Source organism: Amblyraja radiata, chromosome 19 (genome assembly GCF_010909765.2).
Source record: "Amblyraja radiata isolate CabotCenter1 chromosome 19, sAmbRad1.1.pri, whole genome shotgun sequence".
Lineage (NCBI taxonomy): Eukaryota > Metazoa > Chordata > Chondrichthyes > Rajiformes > Rajidae > Amblyraja > Amblyraja radiata.
Window position 1 is genome coordinate 31,131,876 of NC_045974.1, and position 27,520 is coordinate 31,159,395.

The 27,520-nt window shown below is 41.0% G+C and overlaps 1 protein-coding gene and 1 long non-coding RNA gene across 2 annotated transcripts; one reads left to right on the forward strand and one right to left on the reverse strand.

The window, feature by feature from the left end:
- Positions 1-801: 801 nt before the first annotated feature.
- rab21 (RAB21, member RAS oncogene family) lies at positions 802-24,456 on the forward strand. Its single transcript, XM_033038180.1, has 7 exons — positions 802-1,141; positions 5,562-5,621; positions 11,285-11,392; positions 16,698-16,761; positions 20,696-20,750; positions 20,858-20,946; positions 22,236-24,456. Exons 1-7 carry the CDS (start codon positions 1,001-1,003, stop codon positions 22,364-22,366), a joined length of 648 nt encoding a protein of 215 aa, XP_032894071.1. The 5' UTR covers positions 802-1,000; the 3' UTR covers positions 22,367-24,456.
- LOC116984093 lies at positions 18,484-27,309 on the reverse strand. The gene is made up of 3 exons (XR_004414879.1): positions 27,282-27,309; positions 26,611-26,612; positions 18,484-18,595 (listed from the first exon to the last, which is right to left on the reverse strand). It is a non-coding gene; the product is annotated as an uncharacterized LOC116984093 (long non-coding RNA).
- Positions 27,310-27,520: the final 211 nt, after the last annotated feature.

Here is a 27,520-nt window from a genome sequence, read left to right on the forward strand (position 1 = left end):
GAGCCGCTGTTGCCGCTCGTCATTCGCTACGATCCTTCGCCACCACGCACCTAGTATCTTTGCGCCACAATCAAAGATACTAGACGAATACAGCCGCCGCCGCCGACACGAAACGTCACGTTCCTATTCTCCAGAGATGCTGCCTGACCCGCGGAGTTACTCCAGTTTTATCTGTCTATCGGTATAAACCAGCATTTGATTGCCAAGCCGGGCAAAATGAGTCGGCATATAGGTTGCCCGGCTGCACTTTGAGTGGTCAATGGCACCCGGGCAACCGCTAATTTTGAGCCCTGCTCCCTCTCTGCCCTCCCCTGGTGGAGTATTGCGCCCAGCCCTCCCTTGTGATTACCACGCCCCCCCCCCCCCCCACCCCTCAATCTCTACCCCCACTCTCTTACGTCCCCCCCCCCATCTAGCCGCGCCTGCACAGTTGGGGGTTATGCGTGAGTGAATAGGACGGGAAATGGGGTAAAAGGAGCGAATGGATAATATTAATATATCAAGGGGGGGGGGGTTAGTGTGTTTGTGTGTGTAGGGGGGGCGCGTGGCATCACAGGTAGTGTGTGGGGGGTGGTGGTTAATGTGTGTGTGTGGGGGGGTTAGTGTGTGTGAGGGGGTTAGTGTGTGTGGGGGGTGGTGGTTAGTGTGTGTGTGAGACGCCGAAGGCCGCCCCCCCCGCAACCACGCGTTGAGGGGACGGGACCCAACGGGTCCCACTTGGTCTAGTATTACAATAAAACACTTGCATTGTAACCCCATGTCCCACTGGCCCGGGACAGACCCCGCCTCCCGCCTGTCGATCAGATGACGAGCCCCATAGAGCTGACGCAGGAGGAAGGAGACGCCATTAGACGAGGAGGGCGGCTTGTTTACTGTGACCGCTCGACCGGCTGAGCCGCCGACTTTCCCCCTCGCCCCCTCCCCTCTCTCGCCGCCACACCCCTGCCCGGTCACATGTAATTGTACTCGAAGCTTGCTCGGCTTCACTTTCCTCCTGATCATGGCGAGTGGCAGCGCCGGGGGCGGCAAAACCTACTCGTTCAAAGTTGTCCTGCTCGGAGAAGGCTGCGTGGGGAAGACATCCCTGGTGCTGAGATACTGTGAGAACAAATTCAACGACAAGCACATTACTACGCTCCAGGTTCGTCCTTTGGTCTGTCGTTCTTTCCCTCCCCACCCCCTTGCTTTGGATCACTGCCTGGTTAAAGAGGAACTGACGATTGAGGCGCCTGCTAAGCCAAGGCCTGCTGCTAAATGTCGTCCAGGCTCTGATCTTCAGTTTCCTCCTCCAGCTCAGACACAACTACATGTAAATACGACAAGTATGCTAGTCGTGTGCCTCGTCCACTTGACTTAAAACTTATAAATACCCGCAAAGCTCTTTTGCCAGAATATCAATGCCAGCAAAACAGTGATTGCCCACTTGGGTGGTGTCTGATATGGTTGTATTGTAAAGAAATATTTTATTTAATGATATATTACCGCGCTGACTTTGGGTTGCATGTTTTAATATATTTTGGTCCTATATATTTGCTCCGGAAGTGTTCTTTCAGGCTCGAGCCACAAATTATTGAATATTGGTTCTTGTGTTTGAATCTGTGGTTCGCTGTTTCATATTGTCCTTTATTTTATATCATATTTAACATTTCAGAGAGTTGTGAAAGTTAGTAAATTACTCAAACTGAAACTACCTCCTCTAATCCTTACGAAATGAGGGTGGGGCGTTTAAGGCCCGTAGGAAAAGGAAATGAAAAGCTTACAACTTGATTCCAGTCGCAAAACTCAAGCAACTTGCTGTCCCTCATCATTGATATTAATCGCTGTTTGAAAGCAAGATCCTCTTGCATCACTTCGTGTAATAAAATAAGTTTCACGTGACTTTGGGTTGGGTGATTTTGTAATCGTACTCGGGTCCGTGAAGCTTTGACTTAGGATGTGTGAATAATATTCGAGGGTTGAACTGGATGCTTCAAATGAACTCACTGTTCATCCTCTAAAATACTGGTTATAATTTTACACCTTTGTGGACTATAAATGTGCAACTCATTAACTTTAATTTTGCAGATGATTGTTTCAAAACGAATGCAGTCTGTAAAGACTGCCAGAGGCATGTGTAAATGTAATGCCGAAGTTATAAATTGAGCTTTTTATTCTTAGCATCAGTTAAATTCAATTTCTTTGGACCTTGACGTAGGTCCAAAGTGTATTCAGGCTCTGCTGCTGATATTGAATACAATTAAAATGTTGTATATGGACGTTTCACGGCAGTCGGGTCACGACCCATGACCCGTACTGTTGCTACGCTACTCCAAATGGATTACACGCGATGTACTGCAGGTAGGCACTTACCATTGTTTCCAGCGTAGCGGGCCCGTTAAAACCCGCTGAAATTGTCAATTTTTGCGCTGTAAATAATTATGGAAATCAGGATAAGCGTGAGAGACATTTAGCATACTTCAGAATCCCAAAAGTGAGGAGAAATTATGGTAGATAGAAGCGAGAGCTGAAGGGGACAACAACAGCCAGAGTGCTTGGCGAACATTGGCCGTTTGCTCACTGCATTTCATCAAGTAAGGCATTATTTGTGTTTTTTCTTGATTCCTTTGGCATCTAAAAAGTTTCAGAAGTGATAAATCTGGATGTAATTTTTTTAAATCGCCCATGGTTCTCGTGGGTTTTTACATACAAAATGAAAACGCACCTGAAGAAAAATTTACAGCCAGATTTATCACTTCTGAGAATTTTTAGATACCAAAGGAATCAAGAAAAAACACAAATAATGCCTTACTTGATGAAATGCAGTGAGCAAACGTGATAATTCCCAATATTTTCAATGTTTACCAAGCACTTTAGCTGCTGTAGTCCCTTCAGTTCTCGCTTCTCTATACCTTCATTTTGCTTCACTTTTGGAATTCTGAAGTTGGGTACATGTCTCTCACACTTACCCCGACTCCCACAATTTTTTTCAGCGCAAAAATTAAACATTTTGCCAGTTTTTAACAGGTAGGAAAGTATGCGTTTCTAGCATTAATAACATATACCGGAAGTGACGGATGTCTTCCAGTTGGATTTAGCGGCTCCGTGCGTCGAGCCCTATGACCCAGTGACCTTCCGTGCAACCCCCCTATTTGTGAGTCTTAGAAATTGTCTTCAAGGACAGCCTTAATTTCCCCATCCCAACTCACTGCCTGAATAAAATGGTTTAATAGACTATCTTTGAGAACAATTAAGATTCACCCATAATGTTTCATGTTGACGACCCTTTGTCAGATCTGGTCAGGCAATTCCGTTCTGACAAAGTCTTTGTCCTAAACCATTTACAAACTCTTTCCACAGGTGCTACCTGATTTGATGAGTGTTTCTAGTATTTTCTACTATTATGAGTTTTTGGCATCTGCAATTTGATTTTCAAGAAGAAAATCTGGGGTCTGGGGTCTTGTAAGGATGGCAGATTTCCTTAATGAGCTAATAGGATTTTACAACAATCCGGTCATTTTATTGTCATGATTATTAAAGGGCCTGTCCCACTAGGTGATTTTTTTTTTTGGCGACTGTCATAGTCGCAGCAGGTCGCCGAAAAACCGGCGACTGGATTAATGGGCCTGTCCCACTTAGGCAATTTTTTTAGGCACTGCCGGCGCCTACGACAATGATATCCACCAAAGTCAGCATCGGTGACAACCTACGCCATCCTGGCGACAACCTATGCCATCCTGGCGACAAACTCACTATGGTGGATGTTAAATTTGTGTTAATTGTGTGTTTTTGTCATTTTTATTATATGTATGACTGCAAGGCAACGAAATTTCGTTCAGACCGAAAGGTCTGAATGACAATAAAGGCTACTTTGACTTTTGACTTTGAACTATGACAGCACCGACGTCAGGAGAAGACGAGCTACGTCAAGCCCACGGTCACTGACTCTCCGAAATTTTTTGAAAATGTCAAAATCCAGCGGCGACCAGAAAAAAACGCTACGACTCTTTTGGTGACTGAGGAGACTACTCACGACCATACAGGCGACAGCCTAGTCACCTAAAAAATTGTCTAAGTGACAGGCCCTTATCAGAAGATAAATTTAATTCCTCAAATTTGAATTTCCCAGCTGCCACAATGGGGTTCTAACTCATTTTATAGGATCAACAATCTTGGTCTCTGAATGTTGGTTCCATAACTTTAGCAATAATATGTTACTGTACGTCCTTTCAGATTTAAATACGTAGCATGTTTCGGCAAACGGTTTTTACTTAAGTTGAATATGTAAATGTGATGCTAAAATAAAACTTCCTGTTCCCTGTTGGCAATAGCTTGTACAATAACTTGTGTTGGCAAATGCCTGGTTTCTGCAGGTGTGGATTATAACATTTAAAAAAAAGATGCATTTTAATAGTTTTGTGCAGGAAAAATAAAGAGACATAAATGACTTAAATTAACTTAAATGTCATGCTTTATGCCAAGGGAAAATAGTTGCCATTGTTTTTTTTTCACTTCGGGAAAAATTGAGTAATTATTTGGCATCATTGCCACCTTCACACGGGTCCAAAATACATTTAAAAATACACTGTGGTCTAAATTGCAAAGTTTTACCAATAATCTTTTTTTGAGGAGATCTGAAGCCAAATGTTTGATTCCATCTATGGAATGGGTGCACAAAAAATGTACTTTCATGAGCAGCATTGCAATCAGCACCAACTTTCATTTAATCTGTGTCTATTATATAGTGCAATATCTCAAGGCACATCACAGGATTATGATCAGAAATGCGTATTCTGTGCTACTAATAATAATGTTCAAGCAGGTGATTAATAGCTTCATTAAGGAAATAAATTTAAACGATTGTACATAGATTTGAATAAATTCAAAGTATAGAAGAGTTATTGTTTAAGGAAGGAGCTTGGTGCCCAGGCAGCTGAAAACATGGGCGACGATGAAGCGATGAAAATTGGGAATGCATGCATTCAAAATCAGAAGAATAAGAAGTCTATCAAGCTGGAGGAAGCTATGGTGATGCCACAGAATAATTTGAAAGTTAGGCCTGGTTGCGCTGGATGCCAATGAAGGTCAATGTGCACAGCTGCTGAGGTTGAATTTTCATTTTAAACTGTAGAACAAAAATTAAGGAACCCGGTATTGGAATTCAACAAATCATTACCGAGGCAATAATAGGCTAATGCACAATACATACAAAGCACGAAGTATCTACCTGAGGACATAATGCTTGTCACAGTGAAATGTAGTCAAGCATTTTGAGTGAAAATTATTTTACAGACCTTTAATAAAATATGATTATTATTATTGAAAAGATATCAGGAGCCGAACTGGATCAGTTGACTAACCATCTCCTTGCAGTGATTTTTTTTCTTTCTCTTACAAGCTTAGTTTTGTTGTCGTTGAAGTGAATGAAATCAAAATTTATTGTTTAAAGAACTGCTCACTCTGAAAAACAAATATGCTCTGTTTTGTTTTAATTAAATGTTGTTTTCTTCCCTTTGACATTATTTAATAAGTGCTAAGACAATGTCTCTACTTTGTAATATCACAAGCCCTCTGTTTATTCTTAGGCATCATTCTTGACCAAAAAACTGAACATTGGAGGCAAAAGAGTAAATATTGCAATTTGGGTAAGTACCCATGTCTTATATAAATTATTTGTGACCCAATTAACTTGAATCTCAGTGCAAAATGAATTCTGTTTTATTCCAAGAATACATTTATTGAGTGACAAATCAAGTGAACTAATTCCATTGAAGAGTGAAATTTGCTTATTGAGAATCCTGTTTACCTTCAATCTGGTGTCAAACTTTTATTTGAGTTTCGATGATAACTGGTCATTGCAAAGCAGAATTGCTTTGTGATGCTACAATCACAGCTTAAATTCTACAAAAGCTGTGCTGGTTTTAAGCATGTCCAGAGTTTTCTGATGGTGCAATGTGCTCAGTGAAAAGGCAGTCCATTTATTTATTTATTTTTGTTGTTGTTTGTGATTGCATATCCATCTTTTGTTCCAAGCTGTTCGCGGATGAGATGTTCTATTCTAGGGTATGAACTAATCAAGTCTTTTTTTGGTTCAATTACTGCATGAATACAGCCTTGGGATTTAGCCAATTTCTGCTCCCTCCTTCCCAAAATGTTAATTCACAGCTCCTAGAAACCTTACCTTCATTATTCTTATTTCTGGTTTGTCCGTTGTTTATCTGAAAAAAGCTCATGCTACCCAGCTAAACTCTTTTTTAGTCCTTTCTATTACAATGTGCAGTTGGATTTTGACTTCAGAAAGTGATCCAAGAACTTGATCTCCAAGATCAAAGTTATAACATCTTTTCCAGTAACTCTTATTCTGCCAAGACTTGCCCAAGCCATTTTTAAAAAACTTGTTGAACCGGTACAGAATATTGGAATTGCGTGTATTTTTTAATATTTCAAGATGTTGCAATCCTTGAAAACATGTTTCATTGTGTGACTTCTAACCTTCACCATCTACAGAGCCCTCCATAATGTTTGGGACAAAGACCCATCATTTTTTATTTAGCTCTGTACTCCACAATTTGAGATTTGTAATAGACAAAAATCACATGTGGTTAAAGTGCACATTGTCAGATTTTATTAAAGGGTATTTTTATACATTTTGGTTTCACCATGTAGAAATTACAGCTGTGTTTTTCATAGTCCCCCCGCATTTCACGGCACCATAATGTTTGGGATACATGGCTTCACAGTTTGTAATTGCTCAGGTGTGTTTAATTGCCTCCTTAAAGCAGGTATAAGAGCTCTCAGCACCTAGTCTTTCCTCCAGTCTTTCTATCACCTTTGGAAAATGTTATTGCTGTTTATCAACATGAGGACCAAAGTTGTGCCAATGAAAGTCAAAGAACCCATTATGAGACTGAGAAACAAGAATAAAACTGTTAGAGACATCAGCCAAACCTTAGGCTTACCAAAATCAACTATTTGGAACATCATTGAGAAGAAAGAGAACACTAGTGAGACTAATCGCCAAGGAAGACCCCTCCATAGCTGATGACAGAAGAATTCTCTGTATAATAAAGAAAAAAACCCAAACACCTGTACGTCAGATCAGAAACACTCTTCAAGAGTCAGGTGCAACCACAGTTCTGGAAAAAGGTCTTGTGGTTAAGACGAAGATTAATATATCAGAGTGATGGTAAGAGCAAAGTATGGAAGAGGGAAGGAACTGCCCAAGATCCAAAGCATACCACCTCATCTGTGAAACACGGTGGTGGGGGTGTTATGGCCTGGGCATGTATGGCTGCTGAAGGTACTGGCTCACTCATCTTCATTGATGATACAACTGCTGATGGTAGTAGCATAATGAATTCTGAAGTGTATAGACACATCTTATCTGCTCAAATTCAAACAAATGCCTCAAAACTCATTGGCCAGCAGTTCATTCTACAGCAAGACAATGATCCCAAACAGGGCCGGCCTCAGGAGTAGCAGGGCCCACATGGGAACAATTTTGGTGGGCCCCAGGTTCCCAGCCAAGGTCTGTAGATTCATAGAAATATAATTAAAGTCTATTATAGACTTTATATCTCTATGGTAGAATGGAAAGTAATCAAAATGTGCGCTTAAAGTGCATGCGACTTAATGGACCAAACAGATATAAGCTACATTTTAATATAAAATTGCATACATGTAAGCCTACAAGTAACAAACAAAATGTGTAGATCACCTCTGAAAAGTACTTAGTTACAATACCACTTGTTTTAGTGACTGAAATGAAAAAAATAAGTGATTTAATTAAATAGATCCTGGAAAACTAATAACCATTGGTGAAAAACCAGTCCAGGCATTAAATTTTGGGCTTCAGCCCCATCCTACCCTTTGGGCTTCTACCCCATCCTAACTTCTGTGCGTGTTGTGTGTTAGTTGTCTGTCCGTTATGTGTGTATGGGAGGGAGAGAAGGGAGGAAGGACAGGAGGGAGGGAAGTTGAGAAAGGAGGGATGGAAGGAGAGAAAGAAGGGATGGAGCGAATGAGAGAAGGGAAAAGAGTGAGGAAGGAGGGAGGGAATCAGGGAATGAAGAGAAGGGAGGGAAGGAGAGGGCCGACTGCGGGAGCAGATGCCGGGATCCGGGCGGACGGGTGTGAGCTGAGGCTGATGTTTGTAAACATTGCTCCAACCCCCGGTGAATTGTTCGCCGCATCTCCCCGGGGAGAGAGAGGGGTGCAGCTGGGGCTGTGTGCGTGAAGGGGCGGGAGCGCTGCCCCGGGACCGTGAGGGAACGACCCACCTCCCCCTTCTCCATTCCCCCTTAAAAAAAAAAATAGTTGCTTACAAACTGGGTATCTTCATTGCTGTTCACAACACATACATCTAATCTGAATGTCTGGTAATGTGGTGTCTTGACACCTTTAAATATATTACCAAAAGAACATTTGCTGCATTTATGTCCTTTGGCCATCTCTTGTTAGTTAGTGTAATGTTTAACCTGTCAGATGGGTATGGTCAGTTTTAACAGCTATTATCGTAAAATGCCTTTAGAAAATTCCTTGCAACCTGTATATTTTGTTGTGGATAAATTATGTGGGAAGCGAGAGTGTTTCTATACCAATAACTACCCATGCTATGGCCATGTCATAATTTTCGGTCCTTCACAGAAAGCATGCTTGCATCAATCTGTAGTGTGCATGGTTAAGCATATATGTTATCAAGGTCCAGGATTTATTGACACAGGTTGATCATACGCTGAATAATCCAACCACATTTTTGTTTGGAAGTGGAAAGAAATAATAAAAATTGCATTAATTGCAATGTGTAAAAAGAGTTGAGATACTGTATTATAATTTTGCTGCATGTCATTGTGGTATATATCATGTCTTGATTGGTGAATATGTTAGTTTGTGACTTTATTTGAAGCAGAAATAATATGTGAATGCTTCATTGAGCATAATTCCGACTAGTAACTACGCACTTCGTCCGAGCACACGTCATGCAAGCCATCTTAAATGACCACTTAAACTGTCATTTGGCAACCTAAAAAGCTGCCAAGGTTGCCCGGCTGGCAACAGGGGAAAAAAGTTAAGCGAGAGCCCTGCACTATGTATAAACACTGCTGCAATTTCTACATGTTGAAACCAAAATGTATAAAAATGGCCTTTATTAAAATCTGACAATGTGCACTTTAACCACATGTGATTTTTTTTTTCCTCTATTACAAATCCCAAATTGTGGAGTACAGGCAAATAAATAAATGATGATAAATTATGGTGGGCACTGTATACTATTTTTCTCTCAATAAGTGATTTCGGTATTCTGAAAAAGATAAGGAATCGTGGGATTTGTCAAAGATCACTTGGTATAAAGAAAAGGCGAACAAAGCGTTGACTGTATAAACTATATAAATTCTTATCTTTATTCATGATTTATGTGTAATCTGAGGAACGGGGGTGCCAGATAGCGGGGTGTAACAGCAAGATAGAGGGGGCAGATGCGAGCTGGGTGGGGTGGGGGGGGTAGACTGGACCAGCAGAGAGACAATCTCGGCAGCTGCATGCACACAGACCCGCTCCTCCTCCGCAGCCAGGATCGAACCTGGGGTCCCGGCGCTGCCGAACCTACTGGACCATCCCCGAGTGTCCCATCCCCGCCCGGAGGGGCCGCCGGAGACGTCCGGACTAACGGGACACCGGCCCGGAGCAGCAGCCCACAGCCAACCCCAGCTCAACTCCGCTTGTCCCGCCGAGCCAACCGACAGCCCTGGACCGACGGGACAGCGGTCGCGCCAACTCCAGCCCAACACCGCTCCAACTTCTGAGGAACCCACTCCCCGACGGGCTGGGGACCACCAACCACTGCCCTGCCCTACCCAGTGGCCATCGGCCAACCCCCTCCCCCAGCGCCAGTGAAAGCCGAGCACCAGCCATCAAAGGGGACACACACAAAACGCTGCAGCCATTCAGCAGGACAGGCAGCATCCCTGGAGAAATGGGTGACTTTTTCGGGTCGAGTCCCTTCTCCAGAGATGTTGCCTGACCCGTAGCACCCCGTGTGCATAACACGCACTCAGCCCCTGCCGGCACCGAGGGGGCCAACCGACAGCCACTGGACAAGGAGAGAGGCGCAGCCGATGGTCCCCGGGAGCCGAAGCAGAGCCAAGCCAGCCCTCCCACCCCCCCGGCGCCTGCTGCAAGTCCGTGGCCGCCACCACTCCAGGCCTGCGCCCCGCCAGTTCATGGCTGCCGGCCAACTGGGCTGAAAAGGCAGAGCCGAGCTGGAGCTCCTCCGGCTCCACTCCACCCACCCCTTGCGCCAGCTGCAAGTCCAAGGCCGTCGCCACCCCAGGGCCTCTCGGACAGGGACGGGACATCCAGGAGAGGACGGGGATGGCCAGGCAGCAACTCAGCAGCACCAGAGACCCGACCCCGACCATGGACGAAATGCAGGTCTGCACACAACGCAGCACCACAGCTGGCGAGAATGTTTATAGAGAGTGACCTATGACCTGGGCATGCGCTGTCGGAATACAGAACTATTAGTTCATTGTCAACCCAGCATTGAATTGGAGGATGTTCAGTTTCATTCAGTTCAATGTTAAAGGCTGCCCATTCTGAAACGACAAATGTGCTCCACTTTCTTTTAATTAAAGATTGCTTTCTTTTCTTTGACTTTATTTAATAGGTGCTACAACAATATCTCTAACATGCAATATCATGAGACCTTGTTCTTGAGCATCATTATTGACTTTATATTTAAAAAAACTATATCGGCTATGGTAACTGTCATTTGATTATTTTTCCGTACTAATTAGAACATCATCTCTTTTGCCACTTTCAAAGGCCTAAACATTCATCACTTGGTGCAGCAATAATGTAGCTGTCTCACAGCACCAGCATCTCTGGTTTGATTCTGACTCTGGCACTGTGTGTATGATGATTCGGTGTTCTCTCAGTCACTCTGGATTTAACATGGGTGCTTCAGTTTCTTCTATATCCTAAAGGCATGCTTTTGGTTAGGTGAATCGGCTCTAATATTGGTGGGTGGTAGGAGAATTAGAGGAGGGCTATTTGTGTGCATTTATGAGAAAATAAATTACTGGAAAATAAGTAGGGGGAATGGGATTACTCTGGGAGTCAACATAGACTAGGTGGACTGAACAGCCACCTCCTATTTGATAAGGAAATAGGAATATGTAAAACTTCTTGACTTCCTAACTGAACATTTTATATTATGCCTAGATTTGAGTAACTTAGAACATAAACAAAATATTGTTTCTTTGCTTTGGAAATAAAATGTATTCCAAAAACCTTATTTTCAAACAAGGACACAGCAGGCCAGGAGAGGTTCCATGCTTTGGGTCCGATTTATTACAGAGATTCCAATGGAGCCATATTAGTGTATGATATCACCGACGAAGACTCGTTTCAAAAGGTGAGCACTTGACTAAAGTTGTATGCTGTCCTATATTTAATCAAGTGACTGTAATCAAATTGCAATAATTGTGAAGAAAAATGCAATAATTATTTCTTTCAGGTTTTCAGTTTAAATGTGAAGTCAATGTTTTAACTCTTAAGGGTACAAATAATCAAATTGCATGAGATCCAAGAAGAGTTGGCTAATTGGATACAGAACTAGCTTCACAGTAGGAAACAAAGAATGCTGGTGGAAAGTTGCTTTTCAGACTGGTGGTCTGGGCCCATTGCTGTTTGTCATTTATATCAACAATTTTGATGAGAATGTACAAGGCATGTTTAGTAAGTTTGCAGATAACACTAAAATGGGTGGTATCATTGACAGTGATGATTATCAAGAATCACAGTGAGATCTTGATCATCTTGGCAAATGGGCCGAGCAAAGGCAAATGGAGTTTAATTCGGGTAAGTGTGAAATGTTGCATTTTGGGAATTTAAATTAGCGCAGGACCTTTGCAGTGGGATGGTAAGGCCCTGGGCATTGTATAACAGAGGGATCTGGGAGTGCAAGTACATAGAAAGGGTGGTAAAGAAGGTTATTGACACACTGGGCTTCATCAGTCAGGGAATTAGGTATAGGACGACAGATGGCACAATGGGCTAAGTGTTCGGCTGGCAACCGGAAGGTAGCTGGTTCGAATCCCGCTTGGAGTGCATACTGTCGTTGTGTCCTTGGGCAAGACACTTCACCCACCTTTGCCTGTGTGTGTCCTTGGGCAAGACATTTCACCCACCTTTGCCTGTGTGTGTGAATGTAATTATGTGAAGCACTTTGGGGTCAATGCAAGTTGACTAAAAATGTGCTATATAAATAAAGAAATTTAATTTTTAATTTATAGAAGTTGGGACATTATGTTATAGCTGGACAAGAGATTGGTGAGTCTGTCTGGAATATTATGTTCAGTTTTGTTCACCCTGCTAGGAAAATTGACAGTAAGCTGAAAAGAGCCCAGAGAACATTTACAAGGTTGTTATGATCTGAATGCTGGAGCTATTGGGAGAAGTCAGGCAGCAAAGAGTTTATTCCCTGGAGTGCCGGAGACTGTGTCAAATGGGGTGTCAAATGGGATAAAGGACGGAGTTAAAGGGAAAGAGAGTAAAAAGATGGTTAATGACCCCAGAATTAACGGGAAAGGAAGCTCACAACGGGATAGGAGAGTATGGCCAAGTGTAATAGGGATCGATGTGAAAGGTGAGATGCGTAAGGAATTAAAAGTATTGTATATGAATGCGCGAAGTATAAGAAGTAAAGTAGATGAGCTTGAGGCTCAGTTAGAGGTTGGTAGATATGACATTGTGGGGATTACTGAGACGTGGCTGGAGGAGGATCGGGCCTGGGAACATAATATTCAGGGCTATGCATCCTATAGAAAGGACAGGCAGGTGGGAAGAGGGGGGGGGGGGGTAGCTCTGCTGGTGAGGGATGGAATTCAGTCCCTTGCGAGGGAAGACATAGGGACTGATGAGGTAGAATCACTGTGGATTGAGTTGAGGAATTGTAAAGGCAAGAAGACACTAATTGGTGTTATCTCCAGACCCCCAAATAGTAGCCCGGATGTAGGGTGTAAGTTGCAGCAGGAGTTAAAACTGGCGTGTAACAAAGGTAATGCCACTGTGGTGATGGGGGATTTCAATATGCAGGTAGACTGGGAAAATCAGGTTGGTTCAGGACCCCAAGAAAGAGAGTTTATAGAATGCCTTCAAGATGGATTCTTAGAGCAGCTTTTAATGGAGCCGACCAGAGAAAAGGCAATTCTGGATTTAGTGTTGTCCAATGAACCAGATATGATAAGAGAACTCGAGGTAATGAAACTCGAGGTAAAGGTAGTGATCATAATATGATTAGTTTTAATCTGCAATTTGAGAAGGAGAACGTTAAATCGGAAGTGTCAGTGATGCAGTTGTACAAAGGGGACTATGAAGGCATGAGAGGGGAGCTGGCCAAGGTAGACTGGAAAGGGATCCTAGCAGGAATGACGGTGGAACAGCAATGGCAGGAATTTCTGGACATAATCCGGAAGACGCAGGATCATTTCATTCCAAAAAGGAAGAAAGATTCTAAGGGGAGTAGGAGGCAACCGTGGCTGACAAGAGAAGTTGGGGATAGAATAAAACTAAACGAAAGATGTATAACACACCAGAGAGTAGCCGGAAGCCATTGGGAAACTTTCATAGGACAACTGAAGGAAACAAAACGGGCAATACAGGCTGAAAAGATGAAGTACGAAGGGAAGCTGGCCAGGAATATAAAGAAGGACAGTAAAAGCTTCTATAGATATGTTAAGGGGAAAAAGGGTAGCAAAGTCAAATGTGGGTCCCTTGAAGGCATACATAGGTGAAATTATTAAGGGCAATAAGGAAATGGCAGAAGTGTTGAATAGATACTTCGAATCTGTCTTCACGAAGAAAGACGCAAACAATCTCCAAGATGTACTGGAGGACAGAGGATCTAAGGGGGTAGAGGAACTGAAAGAAATTTTCATTAGGCGAGAAATAGTATTGGGTAGGCTAATGGGACTGAAGGATGATAAATTCCCTGGACCTGATGGTCTGCATCCCAGGGTCCTCAGGGAGGTGGTTCTAGAAATAGTGGACGCATTGGTGATCATTTTCCAATGTTCAATAGATTCGGGATCAGTTCCTGTGGATTGGAGGATAGCTAATGTTATCCCACTTTTCGAGAAAGGAGCGAGAGAGAAAACCGGGAATTACAGACCAGTTAGCCTGACTTCAGTGGTGGGAAAGATGCTGGAGTCAATTATTAAAGAGGTAATAATGGGGCATTTGGATAGCAGTAAAAGGATTAGTCCAAGTCAACGGATTTATGAAAGGGAAATCATGCTTGACTAATCTACTGGAATTTTTTGAGGATGTGACAAGTAAAATGGATGAAGGGGTGCCAGTGGATGTAGTGTATCTAGACTTTCAGAAAGCCTTTGATAAGGTACCGCACGGGAGACTGGTGACTAAAATTAGAGCACATGGTATTGGGGGTAGGGTGTTGACGTGGATAGAAAATTGGTTGGCAGTGAGGAAGCAAAGAGTAGGAGTGAACGGGTCCTTTTCAGAATGGCAGGCAGAGGCGAGTGGAGTGCCGCAAGGCTCGGTGTTGGGGCCGCAACTGTTTACCATATATATTAATGATTTGGAAGAGGGAATTAGGAGGAACACTAGCAAGTTTGCGGATGACACAAAGCTGGGTGGCAGTGTTAACTATGAAGAGGATGTTAGGAGGTTGCAGGGTGACCTGGACAGATTGAGTGAGTGGACAAATGCGTGGCAGATGCAGTATAATATAGATAAATGTGAGGTTATCCACTTTGGTGGCAAAAACAAGGGGGCAGATTATTATCTCAATGGGGTTGGGTTAGGTAAGGGGGTGGTGCAGCGAGACCTGGGCGTCCTTGTACACCGGTCACTGAAAGTTGGCTTACAGGTACAGCAGGCAGTGAAGAAAGCTAATGGAATGTTGGCCTTCATAACAAGAGGATTTCAGTATAGGAGTAAAGAGGTTCTTCTGCAGTTATATAGGGCTCTGGTGAGACCACATCTGGAGTATTGTGTACAGTTTTGGTCTCCTAATTTGAGGAAGGACATCTTTGTGATTGAGGCAGTTCAGTTAGGTTCACGAGATTGATCCCTGGGATGGCGGGACTGTCATATGAGGAAAGATTGAAAAGACTAGGCTTGTATTCACTGGAGTTTAGAAGGATGAGGGGTGATCTTATAGAAACATATAAAATTATAAAAGGACTCGACAAGCTAGATGCAGGAAAAACTTTCCCAATGTTGGGCAAGTCCAGAACCAGGGGCCACCGTCTTAGAATAAAGGGGAGGTCATTTAAGACTGAGGTGAAAAAAAACTTTTTCACCCAGAGAGTTGTGAATTTATGGAATTTCCTGCGACAGAGGGCAGTGGAGGCCAAGTCACTGGATGGATTTAAGAGAGAGTTAGCTAGAGCTCTAGGGGCTACTGGAGTCAAGGAATTTGGGGAGAAGGCAGGCACGGGTTATTGATAGGGGACGATCAGCCATGATCACAATGAATGGCGGTGCTGGCTCGAAGGGCCAAATGGCCTCCTCCACCTATTTTCTATGTTTCTAAGGGGCGATCTTGTAGAGTGTATAAAATCTTGAGAGTGATCGGGTGAATGCAGAAAGTATTTTTCCCAGGGTCAGAGAATCAAAAATTAGAGGGCAAGGATTCTATAGCAACCTGAAGGGCAACATTTTCATTAGGGTGGTGGGTAAATGGAACGAGCTGCCAGAGGAAGTAGCTGATGCAGATTTAATAACATTTAAAAGTCATTTACACAAGTACGTGGCTAGGAAAGGTTTAGAGAAAAATATAAGCTAAACGTGGGCAAATGGGACTAGCTTAGATGTGGCTTCTTGGTTGACATGGCTGAGTTGGACTGAAGTACCTGTTTCCATGTTGTGTGACCCTAAAGCTTCTGGTCTTCCAATACAATCACAATAAAAATAAAGTGAATACAGTGGCGCAGCGGTAGAGCTGCTGCCTTACAGTGAATGCAGTGCCGGAGACCCGGGTTCGATCCTGACTACGGGTGCTGTCTGTACAGAGTTTGTACGTTCTCCCCGTCTCCCCACACTCCATAGACGTACAGGTTTGTTGGTTAATTGGCTTGGTAAATGTAAAATTTGTCCCTAGTGACTGTGTATAATAGTGTTAGTGTGCGGGGATCGCTGGTCGGCACGGACCCGGTGGGCTGATGGGCCTGTTTCCACACTGTATCTCTAAACTAAACTAAACGATTGCCAGGCATTTATAACACTTTTCTTGCACAATTACAATACTGCATTGGCATTCCTCAACACTTGTTCTTTGATTCAAATTGTGTCTGACAGGTAATCATGTGCGTCTCTCTAAGGTGTTATACAAATAGTATGTGACATTACTGAATTAGAAGCAAGGATTTTGAAAATTCTCAATGGATCGAAAATCCGAGAGGTTTAATTTTTAAAAGATACTGTGAATTATTGCTGGTTGTAACCATTTTTATGTCTCTGTTTCATAATTTACCATGGAAGTCTGTGAAAAATCAGATTTGTTTTTGTTTTGCAAATTAATTAACAGCTCACCAAAAGAGACGAAACCAATTAAATGCTTCTGCCCCTCCTGAAGGGGTTGTTTTGATAAACCTATTATTTTCCCATATCATGTCTTTTTACAGAATGCATGCTGAAAATTTGAATAGATGCTTAAACTATATACTAATATGTACAAAATTCTCTATTCCCAGGTGAAAAGTTGGGTGAAAGAATTACGGAAAATGTTGGGAAATGACATTTCTTTATGTATTGTAGGTAAGTGTCGGGTATTCAGGAAGTAAATCTTCAATATTCTAATACATTTGTTCTTGGGTTGAATATAAATGCAGCATTAAATGTAAATATGGGGTGTTCTTGAATTATGCCAGTAAATCACCAAATTGAAATGGGGTCTGCATAGTTCTTGCAGATGATTTCATAGTTTGAATCCTGTGTTGTTTTTGCAGACTAAACACATTAATCCAACGCAAGGTTAAATTTTGCTTTATTTAATTCTTATATCTCACTACCCCCAAATCAAAAATACTTTAATTGGATCTCATGCTGAATGTTGATGTCAAATCCTTTCCCTCTTATTTTTTACTTTTAATATTTCTACATATTAAAAATGGATCTTCTGTTAAGGGGAGTATAAAAATCCTATTAAAACTTTAATGCCAAAATATTTGCAAGTGCAAGTATGAACTATTTTTTGTTGCTTTCAAAGAAGCACTTGAGGACGATATTACTGTAAGTATTTTAGCTACGAGAAAAGCATCCTTTGTAAAAGATTGTCAATTTAATTTTAACTTTCTGTACTGGCTGAGCCATGAGGCTCTTGATTAAACAATGTATTCTCTATTTTATAATAATCTAATCTTTTCTTACCTCTGTACACTCTCCCAGGCCTCCAACTCTCCAGGGTATTTTCACTATTTGATTAGGCTTCTTGCACATTGCTGACTTTAATTGCTCTGCAATTCATAGCTATATTGTAGCCCGAAGCTTTGGAATTCTCACCTTAAACCTTTTGGCCTCATTTTTTAAAGGCTTTTTTAAAACTCTTATGCTGTAAGTTATCGCATGGTTCAGTGTAAAATTTGAGTTACAAAACTCCTTCATGTTTTACTATGCTAGATGCGCTTAAGAAAATATTTTAGAAATTTTCTAAAAGCATTTTTGTTTAAAACACTGCACGAGGAAAGTTCTTCTTGTTACCTATTGCAAGTTTCAAGTTGCTTACAATAAGTCTCAAGATCAATAAAAATATAAATGACTATCTCCAATTCATTTCTTCAAGAAAAACCCCATTATAATCATTATTGAGAGTTTGTCTTCTAACCACTACATGTTATCAGTTAGGGCATTGATCCAGTTCCAAATTTGATATGTTTCATTTAGAGATAAAGTGTGGGAACAGGCCTTTCGGCCCTCCCGAGTTTGTGCCAACCATCAATCGCCCGTACACAAGCTCTAGCTTATCCCAATTTTTAATTCTACACACTAGGGAAGGATGTGAAAGTGGGATGACCTAGAGCTTGTGTACAGAAGCTATTTAACCCATAAACCTGCAATCTTTGGGACATGGGAGGAAGACAGAGTATTCAGAGGAAACTCACGCGGCCACAGGGAGAACATGCAAACTCCACACAGAGCACCTGAGCTCAGGATTAAACCCAGGTATCTGGCGCTGTAAGGCAAAAAATAGGACTTTGATTTATTTTTAGTACTATAGTAATGAATATTCCTATTTTATATAATTGGGGCAGTTATGACCTTTGCTCCCATAATTTGTCACAATTATCATAATTATACAACATTACTTGAAATTACATGCCTTGGAAGAATACATTCAGCAGAAAAATGTAATGGGCCAGCTTATATTGAAACTCAGTCTTCCATCTGCGGTCCATACCTGCTCACATTTGCCGATGTACATAGATTTTGTTGTCTTTAAACCTGCGCTTTAGACAGGAAGGTACCATGAAGTCTCAGCAAAGAGTAGGCCTCAGATGATGTCATACTGCAGGCCCTGCCTTTTCCTGGAGATAAAGCAAGGGAACAAAGCTTCACAACTATCTTTTGCCAGCCTTTTGCCAAAGCTGAGGGACTTTTATGACTATCTAAAAATTTAATATTCAGAAGTGTTAAATCTAGTAAAATTATTGTAATCAAATTTTATATTTAAAAAAACTAATCGAAACATTTAAAAATCAATAAAAATGCTACACTGAAAAATCTTCATCCAAATGAAGAGCATCTCTGATCCAATGCCACACCTGATCGATGTAGAATAGTGAGTGATAGGAGCTGATGTAAGTGATAGGAGCAGAATTAGACCATTTGGCTCATCAAGTCAACAGCGCTATTCAATCATGGATGATCTATCTGTCCCTCTTAAACTCATTGGGAAGTTGATTATTCACAGCAAGTGTAAACCCCACTGCTGGACTGCTTGGAGCCTTGCATTGTAGCTTAGTGACAAATGTATTGGGTTTACATCTGAACAATACAAGTCTAATCTTCCTCTCATGGGAATGGCCAAACACAGTTTTCTTTCATTAGCGTGAATTGACTCCGTGGCTCAATGACAATTCCTATAAATGTTCTATTGTAAGTTTCCAGTTATGTTTATTTTCTAGGGTTAACACAAACTGAGCTTGAAAGCCATGTAATAGCCTATTGATTTAATTCATCATTGATTTATAACTAGTAGTTTTAATGTCCAATTTGTAAATGGAATGAGTAGAATAATTGACATGGTGTAGGTCAGTCAGACCAACAGTCAGATGCAATTTAGATGTGACGGTAGTGGAACAGTACAATGGCACTACTTGTTGGATGTGCTATTAGCTGTAAATGCTGTTTCATGTCACAACATGTTGCTGATGGAAAATAAAATGCTTGCACATCGTTCAGCGAGTTTTCCCAACTGCTTTTGCATATTTCATCTTAGTTAGAAAAAATGATACTAATTTGTTGTTGCAAAGAGAGGTAATGAAATATTCTCATGATCCAAAACAAAGGGCAACGCTAGATGGGGAGATGATAAATAAAGATGGTAACTGTTGAAAATTGTCATTAAAACAATTTTCACCATTAAAACAAAGGCAGACACCCTCTTCCTTTGAGACATGAAATTATTTGCCTCATTCAATGATCAGACAGAGTTGTTAAATATTTGAAGAGTGAGAAAATAATTGAACCATGAGAAAATGCAACAATGTAATCTGATTTGTTGTTGATGAGAGTCACTACAGCGATAGTGTTTCAAATGTTAGCATCTATTCGTCTTCATTGGGGTTTGTTATACTGTGACAAATATTGTGTTCACCATATTGAATTAGTTAATCACTGCTTTGTTAAGAAGGTCATAGTTGTTATAATTGGCAGAACAATCAAAATTGTGATGGTTGAACTTCTCATGGTCATGTCCCATTGTACGAGTTCATTCAAGTGCTCTCCCGAGTTTAAAATAAAATCAAACTCGTAAGCACGGAGAATGAACGTAGCGTGTACGTCGGAGCTCGGGGACGTCTCTTAGCGGCTCGTAACGCTAACGGCAGGTACTCTGGAAACGCGGTGAGCTCGGGAAGACTCGTGAAGATTTTTCAATATGTTGAAAAATGTCCGCGAGAGCCCAGGCGGCCATTACCGTAAATCTCCGAGTTCGAATCAGGGCAAACTCGGGAGAACTCTTTGAATGAACTCGTACAGTGGGACAGGGCTTTAAATATCTATTTTATTTTGTTTACTCGTATACAGGTGTAATGCTTTAGATGATTTGTTAGTAAGAACAGTTGCTTTTGACTAATTGAAGAAATTAATGGATTTATGGAATGATATAAATGCCAGAATGTTATGTATTTAACAGGACTCGGTTAATTTTGGATCACTGCCCATGATTAACCAGTATACTGGAATCTTTTGTAAATTGTAACTTGATAGAAAAATTAAAACAACACGGAAAATACTACATATACTTGGCAAATCAGTAGCAACTTTGGAGAGAAAAGACCAGGATTGTTCTGATCTTTCTGTGGTTCTAATGGATGGTTGTTGATTTGAAATGTTAACATTTTTACTCATAACACACACCTGAGTCTTTCCAACATTTTCTGTTTTATTTCAAGGATTACACATTTGCAGTATTTTGCGTTCAAACAGTATCGTACCTATGGTGATACCCTTTAATGTTTTTTTTAAACAGGTAATAAATTAGATCTTGAAAAGGATCGACATGTCGCTGTTGAAGAAGCAGAGATGTAAGTGTTTGACAAATTCCATCAATCCTGTAATGACACTGATCATATTATCTATATTTACAAATCATTGTAAATGTTTTGACTTTAGCTGACTTATATTTGTGCAGGTATGCAGAATCTGTTGGAGCAAAACACTTTCATACATCAGCAAAGCTCAACAAAGGAATTGAAGAACTATTTCTTGATCTTTGTAAAAGTGGGTGAAGTTTTGTTGATTGCTAATTAGTGATTACCAAAAGCCTGTTAGTTATTGTTTCATATCTTTAATGAAATCTCTTTCAAATTATTACTTTCCTGTTTCTTATTTCCAAGAAACAAAATAGCTTTTATAAAGTGAACAAACTTCATAACTTAAGACAAATTTTCTGAAAGTACTTCTAAAATAGTCAGGAGTGGACGGGTGTGATTTTTTTTTTCTCGCTTGGATTTCCTTAGTTACAGAGAGTCTGGCTGTTTGGGAAGTGTGGAGTGGCTTACGTTGGGCAATTGGTATTTCTGTGTATCTCAAAGTTCACGTTTCCAATTCAAGTGCAAATGTCCCAGACTTGCTGGCCATTATTTCAGTCATTTTCTAACTGCCTTCTGGTGCTGATACCATAATTGAATCCAGTGTTTGGGAATTCACCCACTAAACGTTAGGCTAGATATGCTTTGAATGGAGAGGAATAATCACAAGGGGGCTGAGGTGAGCATTAGTTAATTTACACATGTATTAATTGAATGTTTTTGTCATCCTTTGTATTTTTTTTTTAATTGCCTTAAATTTGTGAATATTTTGAAATGCTAGACATTTCAAAACATTGTTTTACTAGTTGTCAAACAAAATCTGGCTGTCAGTGTTTTCAGATGTGTTGGACAGGCTTTATTAAGGTTTTTCCTTGACACCCCCAACTTCTCAAAATATACCCATTTGTCATACAAGGCCTTGCTGCTACATAAAGTCGTGCCAGTTGGGTTTGACGTGGCCTTGAAGAGCAGATTTTCAACAGCAGGACACAGTTTTTTGGCAGCAAGTTCTGACTAGAAGTTTTGAATGTTTATAATCCTTTCCAATGTCTTATGCATGCATTTAGAAATTGTGTCATGTTTCTGTTTACTGCTTACAGTCTGAGCTCCATCTGTCCTTTTCCTTTTGCTGCTTACTCCCTTTTTGGAGCAGAGTATTTGAAGCCATAACTGCAAACAAATAAATTGCTAACATCATTCTCTTCTTGTGTTTATGGTATGCTTATTATTTCTCCATCAAATCGCTCAATTTTGAAGGTCTATAAATGGCGCTGCTTGTTCTCATGACAGACCTTTATTTAATGTAATCTTTCCCTATAACAAAGGCATCATGCCCGGCTGCATTATCACAGTGAATTACTTTCACACCTTCCTCTTGATATTAACATCTAGGTGTCAGAATTGTAAACTCTATCCATTTGTAAGTGTGGCAATGTCTCTTGTGTACTGAATTGAGATCTATTTTTGTTCCCTATTTAGGAATGATAGAAACAGCTCAAGCAGATGAGAAGGCAAAAGGAAATGGCAATGGTCAATCTGCAGGCACACGGCGGGGTGTACAAATAGTTGACGATGAACCACAACAGAGTAGTGGTGGATGCTGTTCCTAACTGACCAAAACTGTTGAGCTTTGTTTTTGAAATGAAGACTGCCATGTACCACTTCACATTTATCAGCAGAATGTTAAATGTTTTAAAATAACTCATCTTTAAAGGACTAAAAGTGCTAAACAAGTGGAATATGTGACTGGAAGATTTGGTTTTTGCCTGTTTTACACTTGTGTGGACAGAAACGATCAACGGCCTTTGTCATTAAATTTATTTCAAATTGTTTTTTTAATGAAAAGCTGTATAATTTGCATGAAGCGTCATAGTATGTAGAAGCTCCAATTATATTGTCCTTTTAAAATCAGATCTTTATTATTTAATAACTTATGTATGTGTTGAACAGTATACATTTGGCTAATTTGAACACAATGTGCAGTCAGATTTTTGTTTGAGTAGCGTATTGCACAACATCCTTCACATTGTGTTAATCCTTAATATGGTGAAAATATGCATAGCGAATTTCATATTGAATATTTTATCCAGTATACAAAACTTGTATATGTAAGTTTGTTTATTCTGAAAACCTCAATGGAAAGGACTGATATATGTTTAAATAATGGTCCAGATTTTATCCTAGCACACTTGGATTTTAATTTTTTGCATGGTCAGTTGATGGGAATGAGTTATGTACAGTGAGAAGAAATTTGGCACCTGGGACCTGAATGAAGCAGGCAAGCAACAGATCAGAGGATTGCTAAATGAACAAAAATGGCAGAGAAAGGTGTAAATTAGAACGGAATAAATTCATCGCTGTTCTGAATTTAAGAAAGAAAGAAAAAGGAAAGCTTCTAAATGGAGAATAATAACTGTTACATTTTGTAAAAAAAACTGCAACAATTGCGAAAAGAATGATGTTACAGTTTTGAAGTATACTTTTGGAGAAGGTTATAATTGGTGTTGATTGGGATCAAGAACCCAAGTATGTCCAACTTAATCTAAAAATCATTGACCAATTGTTCTAAAAACGGTATAGCCATCACCTGAAGCCCTAGAATAGAAATGATCTAAGATCTTATTACATCTAAAATTCCTGTGCTGAAAAGCACCTAGGAAAATGCTAGCCTGCTTCTTTTCTGCAACTCATCTCTATGCCTGGCCATGCAGGAGTCATGCCTTTAGTCACAGAATACATGGATCTAAGTAGGAGTGAGGTGATTTAACCCATGGTTTGAACCATGTATATCCTTAAATCCAACTGTGGGATTGTCACCCCAATTCCCTAATGATCCGGCCAGGAGCACGCTTCAAAGTCATCATTGTGTCGGTAACTTGATGAGATTCACATTTGCCTTCTGCTAAAACTATCCCTGACAACAGCATCACAATAACGTGTAGATAATTAAGATATCTCATAATTAGATAATTAAGGCAGTGCCCACATCAATCTCAGCAAATTGGAAATTCCAACCACTTGCTGGACATCAGCTTGTTGAAAGCCTGTACGCTTAATGATAGAGAGTGGGTTCTGATTTTATGCCTGAAATGACAAGTGTTAGCCTTTTGACAAGATTAGTTTGTAGATGATGTGTGAGATAGTGAATTCATGCTATTCATAGCATTTATAGCTGATGCAGATAAAGTGATACCATTTCAGTGAATGTCATTTTACACCATGGCACACCAACATTACTGATGGAATTTGCCATTTGCAAGACCTCTTTATTGGCAATCCTATAATCAGCTAGTGACATCTCAGTCATGGCTTCAACTGCTCTTGAAGTTGCTGAAAATAATAAAACATTAAGTACAAGTGCCGTTAGTCTTGCTGTTAATATTTATGAAGAAACCTGGACCTTCGTTTTTATCAAAAGTATATACAGCTGCTCCAATAAATTTGAATTAGTGCACAAAATTGTCCTTGGAGCAGAACAGGAAGCGTATTTACTTCTGTATACTAATTGGAAAGAAGTTTTTGTCAAATTAGGCTTTGAAAATTCAACTGCAATTAGAAGAATAAATATTTTATGCGTGGTATCTGGAGAGAAACTTCATTGTTTTATTTGAATATAATTTTAAAAGTGTACATGCAAAATTTCTTATTTGTAAATCTAAAGCAATGTAATAAATGCACTAATGAATCATCTGTTATAAAACACTGCTCCATGTTTCCATAATTTATTAAGTTAAAGGAATTGTGATTGGGTGACCCTTTGAGCAGAAATGGAATGGGATGTACCAAAGTGCTGGAGTAATTTGGCGGGTCAGCCAGCATCTCGAGAACATGGATAGGTGATGTTTCGAGCTGGGACCCTTCAGTGTGGAAAAGAGTCCCGACCTGAAATATTACCTTTCCATCTCCAGAGATGCTGCCTAACCTACTGAGTTACTCCAGCACTTTGTCTTTATGTCTATGCAATGTACCATGGTGGATATAAAGTAAGTTTTAATTGAATCAGATCTAAGCTTAAGCCAATTATTACAGCCGCTTAGTTCAATTGTGTTACACTTTTCAGGTAGAACTAATAATTGTAAATCTGTGACTTCCCAGTGGATAATTTTAACAAACTGATTACATCATGAGAGAGATTTATATCTTCATGGATGTAGAATGTAAATGAACATGGATACCTAAACGACACAAAAGTGGAAATCAAATAAAACAACTTTATAAGAATAGTGTAGGAAGGAACTGCAGATGCGGGTTTATGGAAGGGTACAGAGAATGTAAGGTGTGAAAGATGTAAACCAGTTTATTCCAAAGAAGACAAAAGTGCTACAGTAATTCAGTAGGTCACGTAACATCTCTGGAGAACATGGATAGGTGACGGTTTAGCTCAGGACCTTTGATTACTCCAGCACTTTGTGTCTTTTTGTATCATCCTGACATCGCTGGGTTGCGGTAGCCCATAAGCTTTGATTTAATTCAAGATCAAGGTGTTTGTCACAAGAATGTGGTCTCTGTCAAACTGAGAGAAGCAATTATTTTCTTTACGAATAGATAATCATGTCCACCATACAAACTACTGCACTTCCTGTTTATTAAATACAAGTTGCTTGTGTATGGGTGACATAAATAGGTGAACGAAGAAGGGGACTGAATGTGAAGAATGGACTGCGAGATGGAGAATGCCGCACTTGCTGGTAATCTGAAATAGGATGCTGGAAATCCCCAACACGTCCGGAAGAGTTATAAAAATAGTTAATGTTTGGCATCAGCGTCTGCAGTTTCTTGTTCCCCCAAGTTAATGTTCATGATTAGAACATAGAACAGTACAGAAGCAAAACCGCAGGCCTTCAGCTCACCATGTCCTTTTTTTAAAACATGTTCTCTGTTTTTGATTACCTTGCCCTCGGTGAAATACACTGCAATCACTATTCCCCTCATGATTTTATAACTTGCTCAATACAAAGGGTGGGAGAGGAGCAGCATTTGTTAAACCTCTATATTGAAAGACAAATTAAAGGGTGCTTACGCCATCCCACGGTGACCACACTGCCGTTGCCTTTCTACACATTACGCACAGCATTTCGTCCTCCGATGACAAATGTTATAACCATTAACTGAACACGTAATTAACCGTAGCCATTCTTTGAGTTTGTCTTGGAACTGGCTAGTTCTGCTAAAAGGTCATTAAACTGTTTTTTCAGCATTCTTTATTTCAGATTTCCAGCAGCTGCTATGTTCTGTATTTCATAGCTCTAGTAATTTTTTTAATCCTATCCCCATGCATCTATTTAAAATCACCCCAGTTCATTTGCAACTATCAAGAATTCACCCCCTCAGTTAGAAACATCACTGTTTCCATCGAAGTCCATTGAATTATACAACATGGAAACAAACCCTTTGGACCACAGAGTTCACAAATAATGTCGATCACCTGTTCACACAAGTTCTGTTACCCCACCTCTGCATCCACTCTATACACTAGGGGCAATTTACATAGATCAATTAACCTACAAATCCACACGTCTTTGAGATTTAGCTTCTTTCAGCTGCACCATTGTGCCTCTGTCTCTTTTAAGAGATTCTTTTTGATCTCTACCCAATCAAAAACATTCCCTTTGTTCTCTCCACCCCTCCCTTTCCTGCAATTGAAAACATCCTTGCTTCATTTTTAAAAAAATGCTGGAAATAATGGTCAGGCCAATCTGTGGGGAGAGAAACAGAGTCAATGTTCTGACAAAGGGTCTTTGATTTATTCCTCGGATATCACCAGCTATTTGTCCTGGACAAGCCACATCGAAGCTATGACCAAGAAAGCACACCAATGCCTCTTCCTTAGATGGCTCAGGAAGTTTGACATGACCACTACAACTCTCATCAACATCTACAGATGCATTGTAGAAACCATTTTATCAGGAGGCATCACAGCCTTGTTTGGGAACAACTCCATCCAAGACCAGAAATTGATATTCCCCAGACCATTGACGGCATCTACACTTCATGCTGCCTCAGCAAGGCTGCCAGCATAATTAAGGACCAGTTTCATCCTATTTTAGGATGCTGTTCACCGACGCAAGAGTGGAGTCGGGAAAGTCGCTGTGCGGAGTCGTGTAAGTTGCTGTGTGGTGCCGCGGCCGGTGGCTGCTGAGTGGGTTCCTTCCCCCTCCCCCCCACCCCACACGCACACACACACCCCCTCCACCCCACACTCCCCTTTCCCCCTCCTCCCCACACACACCCCTTTCCCCCTCCTCCCCACACACACCCCTTCCACCCTTCCCCTCCTACCAACCTCCCCCCTCCGTTCCTCCCCATCCCCCCCAACACCACGCCACCCTCCACACCATTCCCCTCCTCCCCCAAACACCACCCCAGCCCCCCAACACCACCACCACCACCCCCACACCACCCCCTCTCCCACACCATGGTGGAATATTGCATTGGGGAATGGGATGCATTGGGGGACCAGGCCTCCCGTGTGACTGGGACCCAACGGGTCCCACTTAGTCTGGTACTGAATAAAATCATAGAAACATAGAGAATAGGTGCAGGAGTAGGCCATTCGGCCCTTCGAGCCTGCACCGCCATTCGATATGATCATGGCTGATCATCCAACTCAGTATCCAATCCCTGCCTTCTCTCCATACACCCTGATCCCTTTAGCCACAAGGGCCACATCTAACTCCCTCTTAAATGTAGCCAAGTCATGTCTAAACCTCTGGATTTGGCCTTTGGGCCTCCATCTTCAACTCATTTCTGGACTGGCAGACCTG